The 13,940-nt window shown below is 37.6% G+C and overlaps 2 protein-coding genes across 5 annotated transcripts in view; one reads left to right on the top strand and one right to left on the bottom strand.

The window, feature by feature from the left end:
- Positions 1 to 10,511, bottom strand: part of kcnq3 (potassium voltage-gated channel, KQT-like subfamily, member 3) — a 38,227-nt gene extending 27,716 nt beyond the window's left edge. For 2 of the 4 annotated variants that reach the window (XM_046877187.1, XM_046877191.1), the window contains exons 1-2: positions 10,298 to 10,511; positions 9,642 to 10,100 (exon numbers count right to left, since the gene is read on the bottom strand). In XM_046877187.1, coding sequence (XP_046733143.1) covers positions 9,642 to 9,949 — 308 coding nt within the window. In that variant the 5' untranslated portion in view covers positions 9,950 to 10,100; positions 10,298 to 10,511. Of the gene's footprint in view, positions 1 to 9,641 lie in introns of all 4 variants that reach the window. The other 2 variants (XM_046877189.1, XM_046877188.1) reach the window with 2 other exon arrangements.
- Positions 10,512 to 11,981: 1,470 nt separating this feature from the next.
- On the top strand, positions 11,982 to 12,840 carry LOC124403305 (transcription initiation factor TFIID subunit 9-like). The gene is made up of 2 exons (XM_046876983.1): positions 11,982 to 12,069; positions 12,368 to 12,840. The coding sequence occupies exons 1-2, from the start codon at positions 11,982 to 11,984 to the stop codon at positions 12,838 to 12,840; spliced, it is 561 nt and encodes a 186-aa protein (XP_046732939.1).
- The last annotated feature ends 1,100 nt before the right edge of the window (positions 12,841 to 13,940 follow it).

Here is a 13,940-nt window from a genome sequence, read left to right as displayed (position 1 = left end):
GCTGTATATAAACTGTATGCAACAGTGACACTATAAGCTGTTTATGCACACCATGATCTGACCTTCCAAAGTAACTCAGTTAATGCTGAGCTGTGATGAATTACTTTCTGAATCGGTAACAACTTAGAGGTCCAATAGAATCCAGATTTACAAAAACCAGACACCCACACACACACACACACACACACACACACACAAACACATACACACACTCACGCTGTATTCATGAAATGGGTTTGATTGTCTGATTTAATTGGCTTTCATGACTCATGCAACATGGACAAATCTTTAAGACCAACGTGCTGCAACACTTTGCAAATTCATTACACACAAGCAAACATGCACACATTCATTCTATGCAGAACATTTAGCTCAGAAGCGGAACTCCTCTTAAGCACTTAAGGCACCATTACAGAGTATTAAAGAGGTGAAAGCTAAAAGCACCTGCATATGTTTCAGATGATTTCCAGGAACTACAACAAATAACTGAGTGAGATTGTGTGTAGCAAAATGTTGAATATTTCTTACTCTATAAATCTATGCTGTATGTGTATTTTGTATAGTCAAAAGTGAATTAATCAATGTAGAATGCAGACAAACCTAAATATTATGGAAATGTAGTTATTTTAATATCATGATTAGAGGACAATATATTGTAAGGAATAGTTTCACATCCATGTACATTCTTCAGTACTCTAACAGAAAGATTTAATAATTCTAAAATATTTTTTTATATTTTATTTATATAATTATGTATAGGATAAATATGTTTGGCTTTTTGGTGTTTATTTTGGTGTGTAGAAACTTAAACTGTTAAAAGGTGATGGCCACATATTAGGTGTGTATACAGGACCATATATTACAGCGGCCAAAATTGACTTGAAAATTGAAATAACATTCACAGCAAGAAAGACATTTAATTTGAATTTGATGAATACACACACACACACACACAAACACATACACACACTCACGCTGTATTCATGAAATGGGTTTGATTGTCTGATTTAATTGGCTTTCATGACTCATGCAACATGGACAAATCTTTAAGACCAACGTGCTGCAACACTTTGCAAATTCATTACACACAAGCAAACATGCACACATTCATTCTATGCAGAACATTTAGCTCAGAAGCGGAACTCCTCTTAAGCACTTAAGGCACCATTACAGAGTATTAAAGAGGTGAAAGCTAAAAGCACCTGCATATGTTTCAGATGATTTCCAGGAACTACAACAAATAACTGAGTGAGATTGTGTGTAGCAAAATGTTGAATATTTCTTACTCTATAAATCTATGCTGTATGTGTGTATTTTGTATAGTCAAAAGTGAATTAATCAATGTAGAATGCAGACAAACCTAAATATTATGGAAATGTAGTTATTTTAATATCATGATTAGAGGACAATATATTGTAAGGAATAGTTTCACATCCATGTACATTCTTCAGTACTCTAACAGAAAGATTTAATAATTCTAAAATATTTTTTTATATTTTATTTATATAATTATGTATAGGATAAATATGTTTGGCTTTTTGGTGTTTATTTTGGTGTGTAGAAACTTAAACTGTTAAAAAGGTGATGGCCACATATTAGGTGTGTATACAGGACCATATATTACAGCGGCCAAAATTGACTTGAAAATTGAAATAACATTCACAGCAAGAAAGACATTTAATTTGAATTTGATGAATACACACACACACACACACACACACACACACACACACACACACACACAAATAATCAATAATATTCCTATCTGTTCTTTAAATATTTCTAATGTAATTACGATCTCATGTTAAATAGAACATGAGCATGTACAGAATAATTATTCTTTTAAAATCTTTTTTTCTCAAAATCCTCTAAAAGGTGTCCTAATTTAATAACAAAAAAGATTGCTTAATTTTTGTTTATTCTGTAGATGACAAAATGTTCCGTGCACACTGCGCGCACTTCCGGTTTCCAGGGGCAAACTTCCGGGTCGCTGGCTATCTTGCTGTTTTTCCCGTGCCTCCCGGTATTTAAGGACAACCAAGACTTCAGATCAGGGCCAGATTATCGCACCCTCTTCCTAAAGTCCCTGGGATTATTCTTGCTACCCTGCCTGCTTTGGTTCCTGTTCAGGCTCCTGCTCCTGCTCCTGTTCCTGTTCCTGACCCCTGTTCTGCTCTGTTTTGACCTCTTGACTGGTTTTGGTTTGTGTTTCTGTTCTGTTTAGTGGCTTTAATTTTTTTTTTGGACAGTTTTGTTTTTGTCTTCCCTGCATCACCCTGTTTGCCTGTGTTTTGACCCTGGACTGTTTCTTGGACTTTGTTTTTTCCTGTGACCCATTAAAGCTTTTATTTTCTTTACTCCTGGTGTGAATCCTGCATTTGGGTCCTCCCATCCAGTTCTCACTCAACCTAGTCACCCCTGCATTTCTGACAGAATAATCTGGCCATGCACCATGTCCCAAACCTGCTCACTGAAAATTTCTTTCTGCTTGTAATAGTTGACATACTAACATCAACCATAATAATGATGTTATTATATCAAAGCTGTATGAATATACACCTAATGATTATTCAAGGAATGTGTGTGTGTATATATGAATGTGTGTATGTATTCCTTTAAATAGTGCTATGATTCAAGATACTATATACTATATACTACAAGATATTTAAACCTAGATTAAGACAACATTTTGGTTTCTAATCTGAATTTGACTGATGAAATGATCGAAATGAAGAATAAACAAAAACAAACTGAAGCTCTGATTTAAAACAAAATACCAATTTCTAATTATTTTAATGATCTTTAATTAAGATATACAGTGAGGAAAATAAGTATTTGAACACCCTGCCATTTTGCAAGTTCTCCCACTCCAGAAATCACAATATATGATTTTTAAACTATTTATTTGTATGATATAGCTGCAAATAAGTATTTGAACACATGTCTATCAGCTAGAATTCTGACCCTCAAAGACCTGTTAGTCTGCCTTTAAAATGTCCACCTCAACTACATTTATTATCCTAAATTAGATGCACCTGTTTGTTAGGTCGTTAGCTGCATAAAAACACCTGTCCACCCCATACAATCAGTAAGAATCCAACTACTAACATGGCCAAGACCAAAGAGCTGTCCAAAGACACTAGAGACAAAATTGTGGAAAGGGCTACGGGGAAATTGCCAAGCAGCTTGGTGAAAAAAGGTCCACTGTTGGAGCAATCATTAGAAAATGGAAGAAGCTAAACATGACTGTCAATCTCCCTCGGACTGGGGCTCCATGCAAGATCTCACCTCGTGGGGTCTCAATGATCCTAAGGAAGGTGAGAAATCAGCCCAGAACTACACGAGAGGAGCTGGTCAATGACCTGAAAAGAGCTGGGACCACCGTTTCCAAGGTAACTGTTGGTAATACACTAAGACGTCATGGTTTGAAATCATGCATGGCACGGAAGGTTCCCCTGCTTAAACCAGCACATGTCTAGGCACGTCTTAAGTTTGCCAATGACCATTTGGATGATCTAGAGGAGTCATGGGAGAAAGTCATGTGGTCAGATGAAACCAAAATAGAACTTTTGGGTCATAATTCCACTAAACGTGTTTGGAGGAAGAAGAATGATGAGTACCATCCCAAGAACACCATCCCTACTGTGAAGCATGGGGGTGGTAGCATCATGCTTTGGGGGTGTTTTTTTGCACATGGGACAGGGCGACTGCACTGTATTTAGGAGAGGATGACCGGGGCCATTTTTGCGAGATTTTGGGGAACAACCTCCTTCCCTCAGTTAGAGCATTGAAGATGGGTCGAGGCTGGGTCTTCCAAAATGACAATGACCCGAAGCACACAGCCAGGATAACCAAAGAGTGGCTCTGTAAGAAGCATATCAAGGTTCTGGCGTGGCCTAGCCAGTCTCCATACCTAAACCCAATAGAGAATCTTTGGAGGGAGCTCAAAATCCGTGTTTCTCAGCAACAGGCCAGAAACCTGACTGATCTAGAGAAGATCTGTGTGGAGGAGGCCAAAATCCTCCTGCAGTGTGTGCAAACCTGGTGAAAAACTACAGGAAACGTTTGACCTCTGTAATTGCAAACAAAGGCTACTGTACCAAATATTAACATTGACTTTCTCAGGTGTTCAAATACTTATTTGCAGCTGTATCTTACAAATAAATAGTTTAAAAATCATACATTGTGATTTCTGAATTTTTTTTTTAGATTATGTCTCTCACAGTGGACATGCACCTACGATGACAATTTCAGACCCCTCCATAATTTCTAAGTGGGAGAACTTGCAAAATAGCAGGGTGTTCAAATACTTATTTTTCCTCACTGTATATCTTATATTGATCTTATACAATATGCAATCTTATTACCGGTATTTGTTTCTTGGCCGTCACCTCTCTCTCTCTCTCTCTCTCTCTCTCTCTCCCTGCAATCGCTCTTTTCTTTGTCTCCATGTATGTCTATGTATATCTGTGTGTATGTGTGTGTAATTCATATATGTCTGTTCTGATCTACTAGACTTATCAAGTGGGTTGTGGAATTCAATAACATGTCCCATTCAGTGTGAAAGATTTGATTACAGCTCATACTAAACAAATTAAAATGCAGATATTGTACCCCTGCACAGTTTCTATGGTAACACTGAAACACAAGGGTGAAGTATCATTCAAACACTCAGGCATAAGTATGCGCTCTCTCTTTTTCTCTCTCTTTAACACCCTTGTTTGCTCGCTCTTTTTCACCTCTGTGTGTGCGTTTGTGTGTGCGTGTGTGCATGCTTGGAAATGCTAGCCTTCAATTTTCTAGCTCACAGAGAGAGAATGTATGAGATTTCATCTATAAAGCATAACCAAGTTTAGACAGAAATGACTTATCTCACCTAGAGCCATACATTAAAATATTATTACACATGTATTGTATCCATTCCAGCCCTACATCACCACACAAATACACATATATACACATATCTCACTTTGTGTAGGTTGAATGGTTTTGCTCTCTTTTTTAGAAGGAGACCTCAATTGGAACAGTTGCTCGGCAACAGACAATTCTTTGCTGCATATCACTTTACTATCCTTGCTTCCAAAATAAAAATGCTTTAATAGCACATAGCATACACTGCAGAGACCCAAATTCATAAACATTTAAATTGTATGTGTCCTCATGACCATGTATGTTTATCAGAGGGCGATGGAGCAGCCCTCCTCCACACTAAATGGAAATGTTACCCTGGCAACATGTCACATGACTAGGCTTCTTAAGTGAGAGACAGCAACGGAAAGAGAAAGAGAGAGAGAGAGAGAGAGAGAGAGAGAGAGAGAGAGAGAGAGAGAGAGGCCATAAAGTAGCTTTAGACATACTACACACACATATACTTTAACAGTTTTAGGGTGCATGCTGGGCTCATTCACAGATCTTACTGTAACACGTGCTGTGAAACATACATGTCATGCCAAACAAAGGCAGAAATATTCATCTAAGAAATTAATTTAGCTAATGGTGTGACTATTAGGATTAATGTTATGATTATGGAGGGGAGGGTTAGCATTGGATTAATATAATTTCTCTCACATTAAATCCATCTATACAGGAAAGCCACACAGGGTCAGTTAGGGGTGAGGATTCACTGTGACTTGCTGGGCAATGCAATAAAAAAACCACACAAAAAAAACAATATCCTGAAGGTCATTGTTTGTACAAATTGTATATGTATATGGTGACATAGTGTGTTTCCACACTGTTTGTTTGTGATTAGCCTATTTTTTACAAAAGTAATGTTTTCAGTTACTACCTCATGAGGCTGACTAAGGGAATGCCAAGAGTCTCCAAAGCTGTTATCAAAGCAAAAGGTGGCTACTTTATAGAATTAAAAATATTAAACATTTTCTGGGTTATTTAACACTTTTTTGTTTAATAAAAAATAATTCCATACAGATTGTTTGATAGTTTGGATATCTAATTATTGCACATTGAAAATAATAAAAATAAAGAGTAACCACTTAAGGTTAAAGAAGTTGTGTCCACAGTTGTGTGTGTGCATGTATATATATATTTGCATATCTTTTGTATATTCACTTCATTTAAATTCACATTCAGGGAATTGAGCAATAAGGTATGAGTCTGACATCCTCAGCTAAACGCAAAAACCTTTAGTTTATTAATGTGAAAACTGTAAATTTGTGTGTGTGTTTGTGTAAGGAGAGCTGAGTCTTTGAGAGGGAATTTATTATACAAATGGTGACATATTGGCTGACCTTTAAAAGAATTTCAAGTTATAAAATTGAACAGTTATGAAAGCATTCACCAAACAATTGATCTGAGCTAATGCTCTGCCACTCCTATTTACAGCTTCTCTGCTTCCATTACAGCACTGCTATCCATATGATCCACCTGTCTGACCAGAACGGCTTAACAAACAATAGTTATTACTTAATTATTCATTCATTCATGTTTAGTAACTTTTTTTATTATTTTAGCAGTCACGGTGGAATTGTAGCCTATCGCAGGAACACGTGCAAGTCACCCTAAATGCTTGTCTATTACTAGGCATAATGCGAATACACGCAATTGCACTTATTCACAATTATGAAAAATTTCAAATAGCCAGTTCACCTACTGCCATATTTGTGGACATAGACAGTGAAAGAATATGTGAATTGTGTTATTATGAATATAACAGCATCAACAGCTGCTCAGATTCTGGGAAAGTTCTGATTTCTTGCCCATGCAAAACAAAACTAAATATTATGATTCCAGAATAATAATTGTAATGTGCTAAAATGACATACTAGAGCAGATAAAAAAAATGTATAAACAGCAAGACAAACACCATAATAGAGACCCATTAAACTAGTGGAAGTGGCCAAGTAAGTAAGTGAAAGAGTGGGCTAAAATTGGCAATACATGGCTAGCATAATACACACTATATATTTGTTTCAGTTTGCCTTACCAGAAAACAAAAAGCACCATAGACCCAATGCAATAAAATATTGCAGCAATTGTTTTTTACTTTATAGCAATTATATGATTAACATAACAGTAGTTGCAGATGTGTTAAACAACCTAGAACATGGCACCTTTGGTGGAAGTGTAATTTATTATTATATAATATTATTGAATTAATATAATAAGCAAAAATTTTGGAACAGATAGACTTGAAGTGAATAGCACGTAACATATGTTTGTTTATGCCATCTTTGCAATAAGTGCATCAAGTCATTGACCCAATGAGATTTTTTTTCTCCTTTTTCTTTTCATGGACCACAGGCCTGTGAGCCCCTCTTTGTTTTTGTTAGTTTTGTGAGTTTCTCCTTTCAGTCTCCATTAATCGAAATACTCAGCTGGTTTATTGTTTGGTGCTGGACTTGGCCAATCTTGAACCTTTCACTTTATTGCCACTTTATTTTTGTCCATGCATGATACATTTCTTCCAAATAAAATTGGATGCATTTTCTGTAAATTGGCAGACAATATATCTCTAGACTGAATTCATAACCACCTGTCTCTTATTGTGCAGGTCAACCTTGTGCCAACTAAGCAACACTGACTGAGGTTGTCTTGGACTCCACAGGATCTCTGAATGTGTGTTATTATTTAGGTCTTGTAAGGTATGAAGTGGGGCTCTCCATAGAACAGAATCATTTACAACGCATACCCCACAAATGCTCAATCACGGGAAAGTCTGGAACAGTTGAACATGAACAATTTGCCATGTCAATGTAACATCCACCTGAATGGCAAGATCTACAAAAAATGGCTAAGAGATACTGTATCGGTTATGCAACCTTGCTTTTGAAGCCAGCATCAACTTCTGTGCCACAATAGATCTTTTGTGAAAGCTTTGGTTGGCCATGTTTTGAATGTCCATTCAAGGTGCAATATTCTCATGCTATGAATTTTCTGACTAGTTTCCAATTCATTCTTGTGTTGTTGGTAAATTAAAGGGTAGGTACTGTATTTCTTTCTCCACAGCAATCTATTTTCTATTCCATGGGCAATGTTACATGAAAATGTAATATCATTTTATGTACTGCAGGAGGCAAGTATTTTGTTGACACATAATACGTGCCTCCTGCAGTACATAAAATTATATTGGTCTCAAAAATTGTTTTTACTTGCACTACAATCAAATATCTTATAAACAGTTCTCTACATTATTCATGGTAAAAAACAGCATTAGCCAACATTATGATAAATTACACACAGTAAATATCTATTACATGCTGAGTGCTCTAGCTGTATATAATATGATCTTTAGTGAGTGCTCTGGGTTTATTTGTCCTGAAACTTTGCAGATGTTTTGCAGTGTATCAGTTTCACCATAATTGACAACAGGTTTAACTTACTAATCACTCAATTCTTGAAAAAAATTACCAATTTACATAATTGAATCAATATACTGTAAGATTATGTAGGTTATCAAAATATCTGATTGATTATTTATGCACATGTGAATAAAATGTTATTCATAGTAAAAGATAAACACAATAATATAAATGCAGAGACTTTAGCTGCTTTCTAAAAGTAATTCACACATGGAACCACTACACAGTAAAAATGAATGCGCTTCCTGTTATCTAATTCCAACACCTAAGAGACTACTACACGCACGCACGCACGCACTGCAATTCTGGAGACCACACAAACAGTCTGTATAAAAACCTAATTATAATCCCATAGACCACAAGTTTGCACACACATTAGTAAGAATCCAAAGAAATATTAAACAGTATCCACTGAATTTCATCATAAATGTTTAAAAGCTTGGATGTAAAGGGAAATAAAGAACTGGACAACAGAATGTTTCCACCCACAGAACGCATGTCCATATGTGTAAATGGTTTATAGTGCAAAGATTGGGTTTATAATAAATATTATTATGTAAAAATTATGAACAGTTAAGTGGAAAGAGTGTGTAATGTTTGACTCAGGGGAAAGTCATCTTAAAATTATCTGCAATCTGATCCTCTGTAATGAAGCTATTCCAATTAACCAGGGCAAACATGCACACCCCCTGTGTGTGTGTTTTTGTAAGCATTTATTAAAAGGGTCACTTACATAATTTCTATTTTGTTTATACTTTTGGGTCGTTATATGACTAACACTCACTTATTGTCGTATCTCTCTTCTCTTGAAAGATAAGACAGGTATATAAATATCTTAATAACTCAGTGTAATGCAGCTTAACTTGTACATGGTGCTGAAGTAAAAATCTTTATTTGTATGCATACTTTACTACAATTATAAAAGGTTTTTTCATTTCAGCACCATGGACAGCATTTAGGCTTCGTTAACTATTATATGATATTTAGTTGCCTGAATCTTGCAAAGTTTTACATATGATCTTTATAGAAACGTTTATCCCATTTTGTCACCTGTTAACATGTTTTAAAGCTCTGTCTCCCCAATCTCTTAGACTACAGATGTTTCCATTTTATACAAAGTAAAATCCAATTAAAAAGATAGAAGTGTAGCTATAGTTCGATTGAACAGAAGTAGAATTAGGCAGCTCACACTTATATATATGCTTTAAGGCAAAGCTTTGCAGGCATGTGGTGCCTTCTCGTTCGATCAAGTTACAGGATATATTTTAAAGGTGCAAGAAGGTTTGGTGTATGTGTGCTCAGAGAATTGAGAGTGCTTACACAAACGCGTGGTACAGCAGTGACCATCCCCGCGGTCTCTCGAGGGCATCGTAGATGAGGTTCTGGATGCGACGTTTCCGGATGTTGTTCCTCTTCACGGGTCGCGTGTACCCGATTGGCGTCTTGGCCAGAAGGCCAAAGTTCTGTGAGCCCCGTTTAAATTCCGCTTGCCTCGACGAGGTGGCGAGCAGCAATGCGCCGTCCCGCTCATGGCTGGTGCATGTCTCGAGCTCAGGGGCCACGGTGTCTTTCGTCCGCTCGCGTGAGTCCTGGGCGCCGTTAGCGCCATTTCTCGACCTGAGCCCCATGTTCACTGCTGTCGAGCTTCGTTGGCGCGCGTATGCAAGTGCATGATGAGGCGCATGCCATGATCCGGGCAGGAGGGCGCGAGCCCTTTTTTTTTATTTGTGGTTGGTCATTCCGGGATCTTGGTGATGAGAGATACGTGATGCGGATCGGCTGAAGACAGAAATCAAACGCCTGTCAAGAACCCCCACGAATAACAAGATGCAGCGAGAGAGAGAGAGAGAGAGAGAGAGAGAGAGAGAGAGAGAGAGAGAGAGAGAGAGAGAGCGCGCACTGGAGGGGGAAATCACACCACAATCACATCCCATTCACGACACTGAAATCTAACAAAGAAAATCACAAGAACTCACATACGGCCAAGAAGAACAATGAGCCGCGCGCAGAAACAAAGATTGTGGTCACGGATGTTCACTACAATACACGAAGACGCCAATAGAGACTACCGAGATCAAAACGCGACCGCTCCCGATGAAGCATTCCTTCTTGAATTTCACCTCCGTTACGCGCCACTGGTGCTGAAACACAAGCACGACTCGGAGGGAGCGGTGGCAGAAGCGCGAGACACGAGCCGTCACGTGACTCAATTCTGACGTACGCATCTCTGTAGTCCGAGCAGCTTACACGTGAATGGGGCGTACACGTTCTCCCCCGTTTCTCCTCACATAAATAGCCAAACGTAAAATCGCGACGGAGTGCAGAGCAGCTGACCCTCGTTAACCTTTAATGACTATTATATTATAATGAAGGAGAATACATTTATAAAATATCTTAGTTATGGTGCTAATAAACATATAACACGGATTCACAATTTTTTTAAATGTAATTATTAAATTTCAACAATAGAAAATGTATGCCTTCAAGAAATCCGTTATGGATTTATACTTTATACTTTTTTTCCCCACATCATTGGAAATGATGAGGCCAACACACCACTGAACACACCACACCACCAACACACATTCAGGACAAAACCCAGACAACTACACATGCATTCTTACTTCCTTGGCATACTATAATGCCATGTATCAAATTCTGCCAAATCAAAAAAAAAAAATATATATATATATATATATATATATATATATATATATATATATATATATATATATATATATAATTTTTTTTTTTTTTTTGATAATTTAGATAAGCAGTGGAGCAGTGGAGCAGTGGCATACTCAGAAAGAGACACAGGAAGAACGAACAATACATGCAAAAAAAAAATAAGTCAAGTGCATTATAAAACATAGATATTATACAGTAAATCACTTTATTTTTTGTTGGTTAACTCACATTTTATGATTAGTAATTGGATGAAAAAGAAATAATAATATGTGCTGTCTGTTTTGTTTACTTTGTCCTTTACACTTTAGTTCAATTCTCAACCACTTTTGTATAGGTCTTTAGGGATTAGCCTTTTACTCTCACTCTCACAGACTGACTGACTGCAGCAGAGCATCCGTGTGTGTGTGTGTGTGTGTGTGTGTGTGTGTGTGTGTGTGTTTGAGAGAGAGAGAGAGAGAGAGAGAGAGAGAGAGAGAGAGAAGAGAAAGATAAAGAGAGATCTTGTGTGTGGGTGTGGACAGAGGGAAGAAAATTTCATCAATATTTCATGATAATTTACACACTGCCTGAGTGTAACATGTCCTTTGTTTCACATCTCACAAATCAAATGAGATGGGGGGGTTGTATTCTAGCACACACTAAACAGGGTCTGTGCTATGGGAATATATGTGCTCTTAAAGTGGGTGTGGTTCTAACACAAGATGAGGTCACCACAAACAAAAGTGCTCTGACATTTCTCACACAAAAAGGTTGATAGGATAAGTGTAATTCACATGTATCTCATCACAGACATCTAAGGATTATTGACTGGAACTGGGTTTGTACAGTATGTGCTTAGATGAAGGGATATTTATTGAACAAGTCGGAGGGGAAAATGGTGTCTCCTAAAGATGCTTAGGTTATGATGCAGATTTTAAAGGACATGGGAATTACAGAGTATCAACCGAGAGTCATTTATCATACAGATAAGTCATGACTATAATCGAAGATGCCGAAATCTATGCCACTCATGCCAAGAAGGCCAATACGGATGCAGATGACATACAGTTAGCCATCCAGAGTGATTAAAGGCTCTGGCATGGAGAAGCTGGTGCTGGATCTGTGTTCTGAATTGTTGAAAGATTTATGATCAAACTCTAGATGTCACCCAAATGAGGATGGGTTTCCCTTTTGAGTCTCGTTCCTCTCAAGGTTTCTTCCTCATAACATCTAAGGGAGTTTTTCCTTGCCACAGTCGCCATGGCTTGCTCATCAGGGATAAATGCACACCATTGACCTTGACTGTTGATTTCTGTAAAGCTGCTTTGAGACAATGTCTGTTGTGAAAAGCGCTATAGAAATAAACTTGACTTGACAGTGTGGTATGGACCAGTCCTTTACGTTTCCACCTTCACAAGATTCCTGGAGGTTGCTAGGCATAAGAATCCCCCTGCCCTTGATCAAGCCTTACGCAGGTCCTAATCTTCCACCAGACTACTGTCTGACTGCACCAAACTACAAGTTTAAGTCTTTGCAGAAAAAGTCCTCTGCTGGAAGAAACATTGTGTTGTGCTTCAGCGTTGGGGCCGTTGCCAGTCGACCCAGCACGCCAACTCTCGCTATCCTCTCAGTGCAGACAATGGGCTCTAAAGTGGGAATGCCGGTCTCACTGAAAGGACAACACTTCACTGTTCAGATCACTTCCTCTCAAGCCACATCTACTAAGCCAGCTACCCCAACCACTCCAGGCATGGTACAGAATGTCCTCATCAATCTCTCTCTCATCAGCTCCAAAAACATCCTCATCACAAACAACATGGTGTCTCAGAACTTATCTGGCCACTCGGGTTAGCTGAAAAGGAAGCACAAAGATGACGACAATATACAATAACCATTAATTCGTCTGGACCCTTGGTTCCAGATCAGCTTGTAAATATATACAATAATTTGCTTTTAGTCTTGCAGTTCATTTGATTATTGAAGGGCAGGTAAATTGTCTGAGATGCATAGAATGTGGGGATAAAATCTAGAAATGATGAAAAAACAACCTTCGTTCAGATCTGATTTTTTTTATTCCACACCCATGAAATGGGTAACAGGGCAAACAAGTGTAAATAATTTAGACTGGTTAACTGCTCAATAACATTGTCATGTTTTATTCATCTTACTCTTATCACACTATCTTGGAAAACATACAGCGAAAGTCCTGAGATCCACTTCCACATTTTTCCAGTGTAAACCTAAAGCAGAGCAACTGGACCATACAATTCTGATCTGCATTTTATGGTGTGAACAAATAAAACTTTTACAAGAACACAGCATTGGACCATATCATTGTATATTTTTGTTAAGATAATAGTAATGTTATAATTGTTCTGTCTTGCAAGCAAAACAGCCTTTAAAGAATATTACCAAGAATCAAATGCTATCCTTACAGCTCACTTAATACAATTCTTTTTATTGCAGCTCTCAGACTTTGTACTGCCCATTACTCAATTTTATACCATAAAAGAAATGTAGGCTTATGTCCAAGGACAGAAAAACTTATATTTAAGACACAACTATGTTTTCTGTTGTTATATTTGAGGTTCGTGAATACCATTGTGCCCAATTTCTGTATTAATATTGAACGCATTTTGACCACTCCCAATTTGACAACCCGTATAGAGCTCTAAACCCAGCAATAACATTTATTGTAACAATTGTCAGCCTACATGATGACACTCCGAATATCTCATACACTTCCACTTTGTGCTCACACTCTCATAAACTCCGTGCTCACAACCTCTGCTTTTGATTTGCTCAGTACGTCTTAGTGAGAACAACTCTAATTTTGCACAGTTGTGTTAGATTATGAAAATTCTTTAAAACATGCTGTCATGAACTGTATATACACACATGTATTTGTAGCAGAATCTCTGGCTTAGGGTGGAAGAAAATGGAGACAGGTGG

Source organism: Silurus meridionalis, chromosome 20 (assembly GCF_014805685.1).
Source record: "Silurus meridionalis isolate SWU-2019-XX chromosome 20, ASM1480568v1, whole genome shotgun sequence".
NCBI lineage: Eukaryota > Metazoa > Chordata > Actinopteri > Siluriformes > Siluridae > Silurus > Silurus meridionalis.
This window is presented reverse-complemented; position numbering and strand designations above follow the sequence as displayed.

Bases quoted from the DNA above. Each gene is read 5' to 3' on its own strand.
- LOC124403305 (XM_046876983.1), top strand. From the start codon at position 11,982: ATGACTATAATCGAAGATGCCGAAATCTATGCCACTCATGCCAAGAAG. The intron at 12,070-12,367 runs GTGATTAAAGGC...TGACTTGACAGT, and splicing joins CATACAGTTAGCCATCCAGA to GTGGTATGGACCAGTCCTTT.